The sequence below is a fragment of the Lagopus muta genome, chromosome Z, assembly GCF_023343835.1.
Source record: "Lagopus muta isolate bLagMut1 chromosome Z, bLagMut1 primary, whole genome shotgun sequence".
Classification (NCBI taxonomy): Eukaryota; Metazoa; Chordata; class Aves; order Galliformes; family Phasianidae; genus Lagopus; species Lagopus muta.
In genome coordinates, this window is record NC_064472.1 from 51875676 (window position 1) to 51894429 (window position 18754).

General features: G+C 37.0%; 1 protein-coding gene across 1 annotated transcript in view; it reads left to right on the forward strand.

Annotated features, from left to right (window-relative positions):
• The window catches only part of ROR2 (receptor tyrosine kinase like orphan receptor 2), a 150709-nt gene that overhangs the window by 101872 nt on the left and 30083 nt on the right, over positions 1–18754 (forward strand). The window contains exons 2-4 of the mRNA XM_048931255.1: positions 3643–3720; positions 14613–14900; positions 15848–15878. Coding sequence (XP_048787212.1) covers positions 3643–3720; positions 14613–14900; positions 15848–15878 — 397 coding nt within the window. The remainder of the gene's footprint in view (positions 1–3642; positions 3721–14612; positions 14901–15847; positions 15879–18754) is intronic.

Here is an 18754-nt window from a genome sequence, read left to right on the forward strand (position 1 = left end):
CTTTGTCAATAAGCAAGTCTTCCTCATATTTGTCAGGAGAAGGGAATTAACAAAAGGAGGAATAATTATTTATATTCAGCTGGACAAATGTTCTATGTATTGCTTGTCTTCTTGCTGAAATTTGCTACATATAAGACTAAGAAATGGAATATCAACTTACATTTTGCACGCCATAAATATAGAATATTGACTAAGTATGGTTTCTGCTCTGATTTTGGAATTTTCCCTTCATTGAAAAAACTTCCTCGGTTGCTCAGAAAAGTAAAGAAGTTATGTTTGTAGATGAGCAGTATAAAAGTACAATTTACAGCATCTGTGTTTTTCTTGACAGTGTCATCCCTAGAAAGAGGGATATCCCTGAGGATGTGGTAGGTGATCAATATGAAATACACGTTGCCCCATGTGGGGAGTATCCATTCAGGTGGAGTTACTCTGCAGTCTTGTCTGCTCATGTACAAGGAGGACAGAAACTGGTTATCTTTTCTACCTGACACACACTGCAAATGTAGACTGTAGATTCAGAAATGAGCTATGATTCTCCTGGAGTCTGAAGAGTGGACACATACAGTTGAAAATATGACAGTAACCATACTAGAGCAGATCAGATGTCAACCCCTTGACTGTCACTGCTCCAGTAGAAGCGAAAAGGAAATGCAGGAGAAAAATGGTAAGAGAGGCTTGTATACACACTTCTAGGTATTTTCCTAACTTCTAGCCATTTTGAGCTCAAGAATCTCCTCATCCACATGTGATTTCTGTATATTAGTTATAGCTCCATATACTTTTTTTCTTCTATTAACTTGTCCATTCTCAACTGTAATCCATTCGAACTTTGACCACAACCTAACTATAATTTTTCTCAGAAAGCTTGGTCTTTCACTTTCTGAAATTTCCTTTTGCTGTTTTTCCATGTTTTTACTGAGAGATTGGTAAAAGAGAACATACTGGATCTCAACAACAGTCCAAGAATCTCATGATCGAAAAGCATTTCAACCACCTCCTTCTCAGTGGTGAATCCTAGCAGGTGCACAGAAGTTTTTGCTGTAATTTTCATTATTCTTATTGCTCTTCTCTGAAACATTCTACACCACTGTGTCCTTTTTTTTAAGATGAGAGGACCTCAGTAACATGCAACCTTCTATGTATGAAAGAGTAACATAGATGTATACAGCAGCATAATGCTGTTTTCAATTTTATTCTCTATTCTTTTCCCAGAAATAGCCAATGCTAACTGAATTTGTCCTTCTTACTGCTTTTTAGCACTGAGCTCCATTTTGTTGGAACTAGCAATTTTGAGACCAAAGTCCTGCACGTCAACTGTCATAACTAGCTCTGAACAAACCCTTGTATTGAGAAAGAATTTTCCCTGTGTTCATTACTTTTCATTTCTCATTGTTTTTCCTAGCCAAGTACGTCTTTCCCTGTCTTCCCTTTCTTTAATGGCATTGAGTGTGATTATGATAGCCATGTACACTTTAGACATTTCTTTTCCACCTTTGTGGATTTTCACCCATTTTAGCAGCAGCAGGATGTGGAAAAATGCCAGGGGTAGGGAAAAAAAAAAGGAAAGTAGAAGAGAAGTAAAGTGGGATACTCAGATAGGAATATTGTGTAAATGAAATGGGAAAAAGGACAGAAGTTAGTAAGTGTAAAACTGCAAATCTGATGTATATATGTGTGGAAAATTGGCGATAGTACATGATAAGAAATGTCTGTTGTGAAGTCACGAGAGTTAAGGAAAAATGATTGCAACGATTATTATCTGTTGAGGAAAGTGTAGAGGATTCAATCCTAGAAAGAAAAATGTATTAAGTTGGGAATTTAAATTCCAGAAACACTGACAATATTCAACAGGTATATGTTGTCTTTTTCCTAGGAGAGGATTCTTTTTTTCTGTTTAATTCAAGGTGAAAACCTTCTATTTGGTTGTAGTATCTTGTTGATTGTCTGAACTAGAAGAATTTCCGGTGTAAAAAATTATTTTTTCATGCTTATGATGATTTTATGGCATCTTATCTTACGATTCTGTAAATTCAAGGTTAAGCTTAAAAACTCAGAATAAATATGGTCTAACTGGAACTTTGCAAATTGCATTAAATATAAATGTTTCTTTCATAAAGGCATCAATGTAAGTGACAGACCTGTTTTTTATTTATAATTTATTTAGCAGATAAAGGATTTTCAATTTTAACATTGCTTAGTCATGGAGATGTTGCTTGTAGGTGCTGTCTGCGGTTTGTAATTATTCTCTCTTAAATGTCTTTGCCAGACATAAACTTGTCAAACATGAGAATTAATCACACAAAACTATTACTGAAACATTTTCAAATTGGCAAATGCTTTCTCCTCTTACCATCTTTGCTTTTTAAAGCTTCTCGAAACAAAGAGATATGAGTCTGGGAAGGAGGGAAAAGAGAGAAAAATTTCTTTGCTGCTGGCTGGTTTAATGTTTTTCCTGTTATGAATCTCACTAATTGACTGAAGAAATGGAAACAAGCATTTCAAAGTTGAATATACAGCATTAAAGGAGGTGTTTTTCTTACTCTTCCTTTTTCTCCATTGTTTGGTCTTCCCCTTAACTGGTCAATGTTGGTGTCCCATTCTAATCTCCTTATGATATTTAAGGGAGGTCAAGCAGAATGAAAGGAGTAGACACAAGTGTATTTCAGTTTTCCTTGCAAAAATGAGAAGTGATGTATCTCTGCTGAAATTCGACATAATGCAATGTGCAATACCTTCATCATTTCACACTGCAAAAGCAGTGAAAAGTGAACTTGGAAGTGTTGTCTACTGCCTGCAAGAACTGCTGGCAGACCAGCATTATTTCTGCCTGCTCAGATATATAATGGAATTACAGAAACATAAAATGTCTTGGGTTGGAGGGGACAATAAAGACCACCCAGTTTCAACTCCCTGCTGTGGGCAGGGCTGCCACTCACCAGATCAGGCTGCTTAGGGCCCCATCCAACCTTGCCTTGAACACCTCCAGGGATGGGGCATCAACAGCTTCTCTGGGCAGCCTGTCCTAAAATCTAACCTAAACCTCTCCTATTTTAGTTTAAAATTGTCAACTATGTGCTTTATGTAGTAGGAGTTCACTGTAGTTCAGCATGTGGAAAACTGGTAAAATCATCAGGGAAAATTATTATGTTACTTTGTTTTCATTTCTAGGAGATACTTTCTAGTGATGTGTTGCAGAAAAGGATAAGAAAACTACTAAGGATCCTGAGCCTGACTTCTAAAAATAGAATCTGCATTATTGTAGTGTAATTTCAAAAACAGATCTATGCTATTTTGCAATCCAGGTTGTCCACCAATTTGTGTTATGACTTGCTTTGGTTGGACAGTGATGAGGAAATGCCTGAGTCCTTTGTAAATCCCTTTATTTTAAGCGTGAGCTGGAAAATGGACTTCAATGCTGGCCATATCTGTAGAGCGCAAGATGTTCCCCAGAACTGACTGAATTTTATGTTTTCTAACATGGTATGGATATTTCCTGATTTTGTCATTAGGAATTCTTTTGTGCTACTCAGGAGATAGGATTTGGCCTGAATAAGTTAGCTAACGCACTGTCGTAATTCTTTGTAAGGGATAGATCAACCCAGAAGTTCAGTTCATAAAAACTTGTTATTCTTTGCCTAGGTGAAATGGAAATTCCAGATTCAAATGACCCCTTAAGCCATGTCGATGGACTTGAGAGACCAATTCCTACTCCTAAAGGTAAAATTAAGTTCAGTTTTCCTCCTAGATATAATCATTCTTTTTCAGGACAATCAAAATCATGTTGTTATTTGTTCATTTGTCTGTGTATACATACCTGTAAGAAAGGCAGTCTTGTGCCTTCCTTGTTCTAAGCAAAGATAGTGAAATCTGTAGAACGAATTTTAAGTGTTTTCAATACTTGCGCTGAGAGACTATAGAAATCACTCAAACACATATTGCTTTTATTACCTTCCTGCCATACTGTCCATCAGAATGGTGCCATGTAGCCACTATCCATCATATTTGAAAGGTCATGGCAGTGTCCTGAAGTTCCCACTGACTTGAAAAGAAGAAATATTACCCCCATTTTCAAGAAGGGGAAAATAGGATCTGGGGAACTACAGGTCAGTCAGTCTCACTTCTGTGCCTAGCAAGATCATGGAGCAGATCCTCCTGAAGGCTCTACAAGGCACATGGAAAATAAAGATGAGGTGATTGATGGTAACAAACATGACTTTGTCAAGGGCAAGCCTGACAAACTTGGTGGCCTTTTATGGTGGAGTTATAGTGCCAGTGGATAAAGGAAGAGAAACTGGCATCATCTATCTGGACTTATGCAAAGCATTTGACACTGTCCCGCATGATATCCTGGTCACCAATCAGAGAAAAATGAATTTGATGGATGCACCACTTGCTGGATAAAGAATTGGCAGGATGGCTGCACTAGGAGCGTTGTGATCAATGGCTCCATGTCCAAGTGAAGGCATGTGGCGTTCCTCAGTGGGACCAGCGTTATTTAACATCCTTGTAGATGACATGAACAATGGGATCAAGTACACCCTCAGCAGGTTTGACATGCTGGAGAGAAGGCATGCCATGCCGATAGGCTGGATAGGCTGGACATGTTGGCCCGTGCCAGCCTCATGAAGTTCAACAAGACAAAGTGCAATGTCCTGTATCTGGGTTGCGGCAATCTCAAGCACAGATATAGGTTGGGTGGAGAATGGCTTGAGAGCAGCCCAGGGGGGAAGGATTTGGGGTTGTTGATTAATAAGATTCAAGATGAGCTGACAATGCGCGCTTGCAGCCCAGAAGGCCAAAAGTATCGTGGGTTGCATCAAGACAAGTGCAAGCAGCAGGTCACAGACTCACATAGAATCACAGAATATCAATGATGGAAAGGGACCTTGAAAGATCATCTAATCCAATCATCCTGCTGGAGCAGGAACACCTAGATCAGGTCACACAGGAATGTGTCCAGGTGGTTTTTAAATGTTTTTGGAGGAGATCCCACAGCCTCTCAGGGCAGCCTGTTCCTGTGTTCTGTCAACTTTACCATGAGGAAGTTTTTCTCATATTTATGTGGAACCTCCTGAGTTCCAGTTTGCACTCATTGCCCCTTGTCTTATCACTGGATGGCATTGAGAAGAACCTGGCTCCATCCTCATGACGCTCACCCTTTACTTATTTATAAACACTAATCAGGTCACCCCTCAGTCTCCTCCAAACTGAAGATACCCAGCTCCCTCAGCCTCACATTGTAAGGGAGATGCTTCACTCCCTTAATTATTTTTGTGGCTCTGCACTGGACACTCTCAAGCAGTTCCTTGTCCTTGAACTGAGGTGCCTAGAACTGCTTGAGAGAAGTGTTCCCACCCCTCTACTCTGCACTGGTGAGGTCTCACCTGGAGTGTTGCATCTGGTTCAGGAGCCCCCAGCACAAGGACATGGAGTTGTTGGAGCAGGTACAGAGGAGCGCCAAGAAGATGAACAGAGGGCTGTAGCACCTCCCTCAGTTTTCTAATGAGCTCGGGCTCTTCACCATGGAGAAGAAAAGGCTGCAAGGTGACCTGATAGAGGCCTAAAAGAAAGCTACAGAAAAGAAGGGGGCAGACTCTTTAGCATGGTCTGTGGCAATAGAACAAGGGGAAATGACTTCAAGTTCAGGGAGGATAGATTTAAGCTAGATATAAGGAGTGAGGGAGAGTGGGGCACTGGAACATGCTATCTAGTATTGTGGTTGGTGTCCCGTCCCTGGAGACTTCCAATGCAAGACTTGAAAGAAAGAAGGCCCTAGGCAACCTGATCTAGCTGAAGTGTCTCTGTTCGTTCCAGAGGAGTTGGACTAGATGGCCCTCAGAGGTCCGTTCCAGGATTCTAAGGATTCTATGATTTTATGTTTCTATTCTTTGATTAATGAAAATGTTTAACAGGACTGAGTCTAGTATTGACTCCCTGAGTACTTCATTAGTGACTAGTCTCCAACTAGACTTCATGCCACTCATCACCACCCTCTGGACTCAGTCACACAAAGAGTTCTTGATCTAGGTCACTGTCTACTCATCCAGCCTGTATGTCTACAGCTTGTATCTATGATGGACTTATTAGACACTGTGTCAAAGGCCTTACTGAACTCCAGAAAGACAATATCCACTGCTCTCTTCTCATCTACCAGGATAAACTTCTCATGATAGAAGTTTGTCAAGTTAGCCAAGCATTGCTTCCCCTTAGTGAATCCACGATGCTTTCTCATGATGATTTTCATTCATTTCTTGTGCCTGGAAAATGTTTTATAGGATTAGATACTCCATCACATTCCTAGAAATTGAAGTGAAGCTGACTCAACCATAGTTCCGTTGGTCCTTCTTCATTCTTCCTTGAAGGTAGGAGTCACACTTGCTTTTTCCTCCAGTGTTGACAACTGGTCTCACAGTGACATCTGCCAGCATCCTTCATGGACTTACTTATGTCCAGGTTGCTTAAGTACTCACCGGAATCTGATCCTCTTCCACCAAGAAGATGAACAGAGGGCTAGAACCTGAATCTTCCTTGCCTTTCAAGTCTCTGACTCTTAAAGGCAGGTCTTGCTGGTAAAGGCTTAGTCAAAGATGTTCAGTACTTAGGCCTTTTCTCCAGCCTGTTTAACAACTGCCATCTTATTCAGCAATCTCTCTTTAGTCCAATATACTTACAGAAGCCCTTCTTACTTTTCTTTTTTTTTTTAATTTATGTCAACCACTATACATAGAAAAATGACAGATATTCTTGTTAGCATGAACAGCTCAAACTACTTTCTCCCTTACCATCAGCAGTTTCAGCAAGGTGAGAACCTGTTGAAATCTGCAAAGTTTTGAAATCCTGGCTAGATGTTCTTCTCAGAATTTATTCATAATGCTTGCATTTTGGAAAGACCTTGGAATACAGTCATTGCTGTTGTTGTAGACATCCCATATGAAATGATGTTTTTTTGTTGTGCATCATCTGGAATTTAGATTTCTTATTTTGACTCTGCTTATTAGAAGATTTTTCAAGAACTTCTATTAATCTTCCATTAATTCGAATTATTAATTGGATATAAAAATGGCATATTTATTTTTTCATTTCTCTAATCATGTTCCTGCTGATATCCCACATCTCATTGATGTTGAACACTCTCCTCCTATTTATGAGGAAGACTCAGTATGCTCCTCTTACCAATGTTTTTCTGCTTGTTCAAGCTCCTAGTTTTATTTAGAGGATTGAACTTCATCTTCCATTATTGGAATAGATTTCTGTAACAGTCCTTCCTGTTAGCAAGATTATGTACATTTTTTCTCAAAGCTACTTCACACTCAAGTACCCATTACTTTTTATGTGAAAAAGTCTGTTTACCTTCTGCTGCAAGGGCCCAACGTGTTTAGCTAGTAATTTAGTTTAATTCTACTGTTCTGTTCTTTCTAAATTTGTAAGGGTGTAGACATAAAAGAAAATGTTTCTTTCATATGACATTACTTACCCAGAAGGAGTTACAGTTATTTCCTTATTTTAATTATTTTTTTCCTAAGGCCATAGGCAATACCTGTCTGAGGAAGTAATTAATCACATCTCAAATGTTTCTACATCATAAGGATTTTTTATTTCCTTCAGGAAAACACGCATAGAGAGAGAGAGAGAGAGAGAGAGAGAGGATTAGAGAGAGACTGTTGTTCATATATGACTCATTGGTATAGATTCAGTTGCTAGTTTCCAACATGCCTGGTCTGGAAATGGCCTCATTTTATTCCTCTTTCATTTTTGTGGCTACAAAATTCTCTCAACAAGCAAAAATTGAACATTTTCTTTCTTCAGTTCAAATGTTAACCCCTGTGCTTTTCTATCATAGTAACATAACAGTTTCCATTTTAAAACACCATTGCAGATTAATTTCAGAGTTTTTGTGCACCGTGAGAAAAGTAGAAAGAATCCTTCAGTTTTTGTACCATATTGACCTTCTTTTCCTTATTGAAGAATATTTAGTATTCTAATTTGATTTTATTATTATTATTATTATTATTATTATTATTATTATTATTATTATTATTATTATTATTATTTTAGTTTTCTGGTGGTAGAATTGACAGAAAATCTCTCTGAAAATAATAGTAGATAAGACTCAGTAGTGCCGTAAGTTAGATCTGGGAGTACTGGAGCTTTAACTTTAATGGCTAAATAAATGTATGAGTAAGGGCAGCTTTGCAGCAGCAGAAATACTGAGTGAGATGAGCTGATCCAGGACATAAGATGCTTCAAACCTCTGGTCTTTATTCTGGTTTCTACACAAGTGTGTGTGGGAACTTATTTTGGGTCATATACCTATATGATAAATCCCAGCTATGATTGGAATATCTTGGTTTCTTTGGTTTTGACATGGAGCAACATATCAGGAATTACTCATACATATTCTGAAAGCAGCAATTTTTCATTTACAATTGATGACCCTCTAGGCAGTCTATACCCAACCTACATGGCCTTATACCTGACAGTCTGCTTCTAAATACTCAGTTGCCAATGGCTGGAGAAGCAGCCTCTTTACAGTTTCCTCTGAGGGTTCAGAAAGCAAGAAACAACACTGTTCAACCAAGTAGGATAGGACAGCAGGGACAAGTAAAACACCTGGGCTTCATCCCAGTATGAGAAAATACTGCTCAAAAGTAGGTTTTCTTCTGCAAATAAGAGAGTATAATCTCACTAGTTTTAAGTATGGGGGACAATGTTGAAATTATGGAAATATTTCAGTGACAATTCCAGTTCATCACTGAATTGGCTGCAACCTGTTCCAAAGTACTTCTGAAGCATCTAGATGCTTGTCTAAAAATGTATGTGATACAAATCACTTTATTTTACATGTTCATGGCTGAATTTTTGTATATTGAGATCATACAGGTTAAGGAAAACAGGGTGCATATAGTGAGATTAAATTGGGCTGGAAAGGTATCAATTCATCTGGAAACATATGGCAATGTACAGCTCAGTGTAGTCTCCTTAATTACTCACGTATTTTGGGAGACACGCCAACATTCCTTACATTTCCTAATCCAGCTCCAACATACTGTAGTGATTTGCTCATCCTTGTACTGTCATTAAAGGGCAACCAACTGAGAAGACTGCTTCGTACTTAGGAAAATGGTCTGTGCAAGAAATCAGGAATCTTAGGCTTCTCCATCTCCCTGAGCTAAGACTTACTTCTCAGTGTTTTTCCAGTCATGATCTACGTGTGAAAGGAACCACTGTACTGGACTCCAGCCATCCACTGAGGTGTGATGGTGTGATACGTGTCCCCTAAACTCTTTTACTTTTAATAATATTGCTGTATATATCTCTGGAAAGAAATTCTCTATTTCAGCAACTTTCATTTTTGTTTTCTCTCAGTATTCTGATATTATATAAACCCAAAACATTCTGCAAGTGTTTCATTTTCTTCATAGATTACCTGTCAATTCTATGAATACACTTATTACTGTATTCACAATGCAGTATCTTGGAGAGTGGTGTCATCATCTTCAAGTTAGTCCTTATACTTCTGAATTTAGAGCACTGTCATTATGTAAGCTAAAGTATGAGGGTGTTTTTGTTTTTTTTTTTTTGCTGAAAAATTATGCCCATCTTATTGGAGATGGTGGAATTAGAATCAAATGAAAACTTGAGTTACTTTGAAAAAAAGAATGTGTTGGAAATACATAAAATTTTATTAATGTTCAAAATAAAATGCCATCATAAAAGGCTGTCAGTTGAAAAAATTGCAGTGAGAAAGCAGAAGTTCTTTTAATTTTAAAAAGAGAGAAGAGTTAAGTGAGGGTAAAAATGAAAACAGTGGATAGGCAGAAATAAAGGAAAAATAAAGAGCTGAAGGAATGAAAATGCCACATTTCTTTTTAAGCAAATGATATTATATATATTTCTAATAGTTCTGAAAACTGATAAGTCTTACGATGTTAATCTGAAAAATGTTCTGTATTTTATGCAGTTTTGCTTTTTTTTTTCTTGTATCTAGAAAATTATTACTCAGATTTTTCATTATTTCTATCATTAATTGGACATTCTGCGAATTTGGGCAAGACACTTAAGCTTTTCTTTCTTTAGTTTCTATTAGGAGGTCCTTCAGAGGGATCTAGATAAGCTGGATCGCTGGGCTGAGGTGAACAGGATGAGGTTCAACAAGGCCAAGTTCCAGGTCCTGCACTTTGGCCACAACAACCCCATGCAGTGCTACAGGCTTGGGGCAGAGTGGCTGGATGACTGTGAAGAGGAAAGGGACCTGGTGGTGTTGGTTGATGCTCGGCTGAACATGAGCCGACAGTGTGCCCAGGTGGCCAAGAGGGCCAACGGCATCCTGGCCTGCATTAGAAGTGGTGTTTCCAGCAGGAGCAGGGAGGTGATCATCCCCTGTACTCAGCACTGGTGAGGCAGCACCTTGAGTATTGTGTTCAGTTTTGGGCCCCTCACTACAAGAAAGACATTGAGGCCCTGGAACGTGTCCAGAGAAGGGCGAAGAAACTGGTGAGGGGTCTGGAGCACAAGTCTTATGAGGAGAGGCTGAGGGAGCTGGGATTGTTCACTCTGGAGAAGAGGAGGCTCAGGGGAGACCTCATTGCACTCTACAACTTCCTGAAGGGAGGCTGTGATGAGGAGGGATTTGGCCTATTCTCACAGGCAACAAACAGGACCTGAGGAAATAGCCACAAGTTACATCAAGGGAGATTTAGATTAGATATGAGGAAGAACTTTTTCTCTCAGAGAGTGGTCAGGCACTGGAATGGCTGCCCAGGAAGGTAGTGGAGTCACTGTCCCTGGCAGTGTTCAAGAGGTGCCTGAATGAGGAGCTACAATCATAGAATTATAGAATCACAAGGTTGGAAAAGACCTATAAGATCATCCAGTCCAACCGTCTCCTCATCACCATTGCCACCACTAGCACTAAACCAAATCACACAGCACGTCATCCAGACGATATACAAGATATGGTTTAGTAGCTCAGTGGTTTAGTAATGGTAATGGGAGTACAGTTGGACTAGATAATCTCGTAGGTGCTTTCCAACCTTTTGATTCTGTGCTTCTATGATTTGGAAGATAATATTGATAAGTACATTATATGAGACTTAACTGGATTGAGAATTTCTGAAACAACAAGTTACAAATTGTTGGTAATTGCTACTCGTAGAGATGATCATGAAGCTGGTTTCAAAATTAGTAACGCCTGATTGTTTTTTAAACCTACATAGGGAGAAGGAAAAATGAAATTAACAAAAAATAGAGCTCTCGTCAAAGTTATCTAAGCCAGAACTTGATCTAGAATAACTAAAGATATTTAGAAGTTGGTTTTAGAACCAACTGTTTTAGCCTGGGAACTAGTTTGTTTTTTTCCGAAACCATTGCATCAAATTGTGAATGTGATGTGGCATGCATCACAAAAAGTAACTGCTAATTATCACTGCAGAAATTAAATAAGGAAAATGTTCTTTAGAATATGATTGGTAAAAATTTTCACTGAGTTTGGAAGATCTGCAATTTTGTATTATTTGAAGTCAGTGTCAAATAACAGGACAGCATTAGTAATGGCTGCCCACTCAGTCACTTCAGATTCTGTAAGTACAAATGCCAGACTTCAGCATCATTTTTCAAAGAGGAAATGAAGCTGAAACAGTATGCTCTTAAGGATACTGACAGAGGCAGTGGGTAGGTGTTGCTCTAATGCTCCCAAGCTTCTCCACGGAATTTTGATGAAAACATAATTGCTTCAAAACTCAGGTTAAAATATTTATTACTTCATTTGTAATAACAGGATAATTTAAAACACTGCACAAAATATAATTGGTAGGAGCAATAATGAGCTAAATCCAAATTCTGATCTTTAGGAGGTGGATTACACTGACTTCAGGGGAAGTGCATCCAATCACAACGTATTTGAATTAGTTCATAAATCTTTGATTTTGGCATAAATCATTGATTTTGGTGGTAATAATTTTGTTCGAATTATTAATGGCATCTTACTCATAAATGTATATGAAATATTTTGTATTGCTTAAGTTATGTATCAGATTGCTTCCTCCAACAATCCCAGTTTAATTGGAATAACAGCAAGGTTTGGTATTGACTTAGTCTTGAATTAGCAATAATTCTTGATCCTAATAATTAAATTTACTACCTGTTTTCAGCTGGATTAATTTAAACATAATATCCATAATTGTTCTGAGCAGAAGACTCAACTCAGGTTAAGTCAGGAAAAGTGATATGGTGATACATGTTTAAGCGAACTATAAGCCGTCTATCAACACAAAAGTTGACCACAGCACAAGAATATTGCAGACTTTTCATATCCCTGTGTGTTAGGAACAAAAAGTGCAGCAAATAAGCAGAGGAACGTGTAGAGAAGCAGAGAACACTCACTGAGCAGTTTGTTTACAGTCCTCAACTGGCCCCATCATCACGGAAAGCATTCTTTTTGCCTCTTTCACTTCTTTGTAATCAGGAGTAACTTCAGGCTAAGAAATTGTACCTCGTACTGGCTACATCTAAGAATCTTCTTCATTTGTATGTGTATATTCAGACACCTCTGTGGGCACTGAGCTGTTCCTTGAGTTGATGCTCTTGTGGCCTTGTGTTGTTGACTCCAATCTTCTTCCACCCAAGAGCACACTACCATTGGTATGACTGGACGTCATTGTACTTTCACGTTCTTCTGTGTTGTTAGTTTTTTGTTAGAATTAGAATAATTTTTTACTCACTCACTTTTCCATTTCTTTTCATATATTTATTCTTCTGTCTTGCTATTGTCTGTGTCAATTCACTTTCGAATGTATTTCAAGTTACCACAAACTGACTTCTTTTGAACATTTTTCAAATTACTGCAAATTGACTTTTGTGTTCCTGCACACATACCCTGCCTCAGCTGTGTTGTTTGAAAATAAACTGCTACAGGTTATGAAAAATTAACAGAATATTTTTTTGCACTCTTTAAATAATGAACTAAAAATGAAATAGCTATGGAAAACCCTTTTCTGCTTTGTGAGGGATCGTGGAGTCTTGTGTATAGAAATGCTTATGCATGTCAATTGTTGGCTTATAGTTTTGGTAAATTTTTTCTGTTGCCTGTAACAGGCAGGATAATTTGTTGTAAGACAGGAGGTAGTTTGTTTTCCTCTTACCTGCCAGAATATAATTCTAGTAACTCTAACTGCAGCTGTGGACTGTGAACCACAAGAAATGATAGGAAAGACCTTGCAGAAAGCATTCATTGTAGTTTTTATCTCTTCTGCCCCCTTTTTTAAAAACTATGCCTAAATATATATATATTCTGTGTTCAATCAAAATGGGGAAAATTAATGTAAGATTACACACAGAAAGAAAAAAATATTTATAAGGAAAAAGCTAACAAAATATTTCTCCTTAGCAGTGCTGTGTAGAGAATAGAAATATATTTGGATCTTACTTAATTTTTTGTGTACTGACATATTAAATTCACACTTGTCTACATTGTATTTTCATATTATACTCTCTAGAGTACAAGTTGCTTTGTGGGAACAGTGTAATGCTCAGTAAAACCCAATTTTTCAGCAAAATTTTGCTTTCCAAACTTAGAATATTTTGATGTTTCTACTGTCACACATTCCTCTTTCCTCTTTCCAATGCTACAACTAAAATCTATTACAGGAAAACTGATTTTCATGGTCATGTTAAATGTAAATAAAAACCAAGCATCCATTTTGTTTAAATATTTCAGCAATTAGGCTGAAAAAGTTGACTGTTACATTCTAGTATTAGATTCCTACACAGTAATGTGCTATTTCCTAATTAAAAAACTGCAAAATTTTCTAACTCAGCAGGAAATGGCACTTGTAGACATTTATCTAAGTTAACTTTTATTTAGATTCAGTTGACATAATTATGAAGTGCAATATGAAGTGCATCTAATGCAGTGTCCAGATAGTATAAATTCATCAGAGCAAACATTAAGGTGACAGGTGGATACTTTTCTGATGTGTTTTGACAATCCCTTTACTATTACAGAGAAATTAAATGCTCTCAAGCTTTCAGTGGCTGATATGCATCAGTTGTAAGAACAAACTAAATTTAAAAATAATAACCTATAGAACTTATTACTGAAAAGTGTTTTTACATTGTGCTTCCACCCGTTGTTCAATTTTTTATCACTTGAAATTACTGGTGTAGTGTAAAGGCTTTCTGACAAACCCATTGCTTTCAACAAATCACAAATTAGTGTTTTTATTTTCCATTTATAAATCTAAAACCCATGAAACCTGATTACTTAATGTACATACAGTCCGTTTTAGCACTATTTTGGGACTTGACATTAAAAAAATAGCAGCTTATAATCAGTTAAAAAAGCAGCTTCAGAATAGGTGAAAGAAGATAAAATTGTAATAGCATTAGTTCATGCTTTACCTTCTGGTCCACATACTTACCTGCAGAGAAGCGTGAAGTCAATCAGAAACAATTTGGATATATACCTACGACAGTGAATTGGGACCGTTCTTTTTTTTGGTATATACTTGAAAGAAAACTGCAACTCTTGCCAAGATCCACTCATAAAAAACCTTTGGCCTTTATCCCAAGCCAAGCAAAGTTTTAACTTTTCTGACCTCTTACCCTTTCAGGTTACTTTCTGACCTTTTTGGAACCAGTAAACAATATCACCATAGTCCAGGGGCAGACAGCGATCCTCCACTGCAAAGTAGCAGGAAATCCATCTCCAAATGTCAGATGGCTAAAAAATGATGCTCCAGTGGTTCAGGAGCCGAGGCGTATCATCATAAGAAAAACAGATTATGGTTCACGTCTGAGAATCCAAGATCTTGATACGACAGACACGGGATACTACCAGTGTGTGGCTTCTAATGGGATGAAGACGATAACAGCAACAGGAGTGTTGTTTGTGAGGCTTGGTGAGTTTCTGGGTTTTATAATTGCTTGTAGTTCATTATAGGCTAGGTGTTAGTTTTTCTAGTAATACAATAAGAAATAAATTTATGTTTTAAGAATTCTCAGTGTGAAAGAGAGTAAATAAAGCTATTGCCAAGCACCTTTTCCCTAGCACAGAGCTCAGTGAGTTAAACATGATACCCATTCACCAGTAATAAAAGGAAGTAAATGCAGATGGAAAAAACTTTTAATTTCTGTTGAAGAAAAAAAAATGCTGAACAGGTGGTGTTCAGTATTGCTGAGCCCATCCTTGTGAAATATCATGTTTGTACTGCTCCGTGAAGCCTGGCCTCAAGTTCTGCTCTTTGAGAGCTAAAGGTACACAGCCTAATAATAAGTACTTGCATTGACTGTTCAAGACTTGATCATTCCATCTGGAAGCAAAAGTTTTATTTCTTTTTCTTGTGTTTCTAATGCCATGAAAAAATAATTCAAGACACAATTTCCTAAAATTTCCTCTGATTTTTTAATGATAATGACTACTCAATTGTTTGTTTGTAGTGATTCATTAAGCACTGGCTATCCGTCCTTGTTCTCAGCTTGACAAAGGTTAGGTGCTTAACCTTGCTGTACCATAAACTGATTGGAATGCTCAGGTAGTGCTCAGAAAGGTGAAAAGGGTGTGTCTAGATAACATATTGGCCTTTAACAGCCTGTGTTTTTATGGCAGCAGATATTTTGCAGCAGAAATAATGTCCACGCAGGTTTCTGCCTGAACAGACAGAAGATACGTGTGATTTTTATTTGTGGTTTTGAAAATAGCAGTATGTAATTACTTGTGGGAACCTAGAGGCTTTTGTTTGAATCTTGAGGTTAACTTTCCTTGAAGAGACAGTTTGCTATTGACTTTTTTTATGCAGTTTCCTTGAGCCAAATTTGCGAGCAATGTTTGTTTATTTTATATTTGCAGGTCCAACAAACAGCCCAAATCACAATCTTCAGTAAGTACATGTTGGAAAATTACTTAATGTACTCTGACCAATTTTGTTCTGTAAGAATTTGTTTCATAAACTCAGTAAATACTGCCTTTGACCACAATGTTTTTGCTAAAAATATCCAGTATGATTGAAAACTCACAGATGACTGATTGGGATAGCATTATGTTTCTGTGAGTTTGAGTTTGGTCAGATGTTTCTGAGAAGTTTATCTTTGCTTTTTTCATATTTTGAACAATCAGAATACCACAGAGTCATGATGTTTGAACATTATTTATTTACAGGGCAAGTATTGGCTGGATGAGTGGTTAAAAATGAATGGATAAAATGCTTAGGTTGCTGCAGTTGTAAATCTACCCATGTCATACTGTTGTGGCTTGAAAAGTAAGATAAAACAGGATTAAAATCTTCTCTTTGAACAATTGAGTAACCCCTGTTTGTTAGGTGTCATTTTGACTTCAGTGGTGACTTAGCGATTTTTCTTAGCTATTTCAGCTCGCTTGCAGATGCAGTCATAAAGATTAGCATAGATGAGCTCAGTGCTTGCTTTATGTATTAGTTTTAGTTTCAATAACATGTACTGTGTAGTTTCTTTAGATAGGTTTTACAGCCTATCAGTTAATGACACAAGAAATGCAGCGTGAGACCTTTTCTGTGTTAATTGCATGAAGTTACCATTGGTAATGTAGTAAAGCAACTTTGTGAAGACACGTGGATGTTTTTCAAGTGTATATTTCTAATCAGTGTTTGTGAGTACTGAAGTGCCAATGACTTGGGTGGCAATGCCGTACGTGGCTGCAATGGTCTGACCACTACTCCATTCCCTTTATATCTCAATCAATCAACAGTCTTACATATACGAAAATAATACCACATTCTTTAATTTTATGTATGCATAGTATGTGCAAATGAATTTAGATAATTTTCACAAGGTTTCATATTTTTCTTGAAATTGATTGCTATTCAGCTGTTCAAAACTGTATACTGAAAAAAATGTAATGATTTTTCTAGTAACTGAAATCCTATTTAAGACTGCACACAGTATATTTCAGAAAACTGTTTTGCAATTGCCCTACAAAGGGAAATCAGTGAGTTGCCGGGAAGCTTAGTGATCTTTTACAAGATGGAAAGGCAGTGACTGAGACAAGAGATAATGAACTAAAATACACATACTGAAGCACTGAACTTAAGTTCAGAGAACACTGTTCTCAAATACAGCTGAAGAGTACTGAGATCTAAGAACAAGGTGAAATGCTGGAATATAGGTTCTACATTAATTAATTTCATATTGTTAGAGAAATAATTCATCTTATTTCTTTTGGTTTCCATAGTATTTTCCAGCAGCTTTTCATGCATTGAACATTAGATCGTTGCTACTCTACAAGTAACATACTTTCATAATCAAGTTGTGACAGTTTCTTAATTACTTGCCCACTAAAAGGGGAATTGAATTAATACTTCTTAGGTAGTACCTTTCATTCCTACTTTACTTTATATTTGATCAATCTGTTATTAATTTATACAGGTTTTGAATGATTGGTTAAAATAAAAAAATAGCTTTTAAAATCCAATTATTTGGGAAATACAATGAATTAGATACTAGTTAGGGATTATGACACCTCTAAACTGATCCTGAACTAATAACATAAGTGTTGGACCTTGAAGCAGTAGCTTGCCATCTTGTTTTTGGGCCTACCATTGGAAGTGAGATGAAAAGTAAAAAGTATAATGCTGGCAGATATTTTGCACATCCACTAAATGGAAGAGACAGCTGAAACTTAAGAAAAAGTACCTGAGCTTGGAGGTTGAGAGAGAAGTCTTGAGAGAATTAGCGTATGAGGTGTAGGGGTGTGCAGCAAAGGTATATTTTTACCTAATTGTATAATTTCTATTTCCATTTTTTTGCACCTTCCTATTTAACCAGTTCTGTACATCTTTCCAATTTTCACATCCTTTCTTCTTACATTACTCTTCTTTCTATTTTCTCTTCCTATGCCTTACAGTTGTTCCTATGTTCCTCTGCTCCATGACTCTTGCAAATAAAATGCTATAATTTGGTAGTGCTAGTTTTTTTTTGTTGGTGGTTTTTTTTTTTTAATTGAATATTTTGTTTAAAATTGTGCAAGTCAACTTATAAACCAGAGAAAAGAAATGGGGAAAATGATTACTGAAATACCTAGATGCTCGGAAGGGGCTGATATAGAGCAGTGGGCTCTTCGTTTGCTGGCTACACAACACTGTCTGGTGTTGAACCTCCCAGAGTGCCATTCCTCCTGGCATTAATGTTTCCAAAAAGACATGCTTAATTGAAAGTTTTGAAACCTAAAACCACTGTATCTTGGTTTAAAACTGTACCAAATGGAATATTACAGGATAAAAACCTTTAACTATACAGATAACATCTAGCAAGGTATTTTTACGTATCCCATGTGTTTCGCTATGGATTTTTAGAAATTATCTAAAAATTTAGAATTGCTGTAGATAAAATGTGCATTATGAAGTCATGTTTAGCAGTGCAAAAAAAGGGCCTTGAATTTCTTGTACTGAAGTCAAGAAATTTCCATTAAAAACAAAATGTGAACATTTCATCAACATTTTCAAAGTGAACACCTTGTGTGCAAGTTAGGGACTTCTGTTGTTGTTGTTTCTTGTTCTTTTTGTGTTGTTTTGTTTGTTTCATGGTTTTGTTTTGTCTTTTGGAGAGGTTGAAGAAGTATTTGTCTTCTGTGAAAGTTACAGAAAGTTACAATTCTATAGAAATGGAAAATATAATCTATCCAAATTATTTATCAAAAATTAATAGCTAGTAGAAATTTGATTATAAAGGAACTAAAACAAACAAACAAACAAAAAAAAACACACAAGGAAAAACACTACCTCTG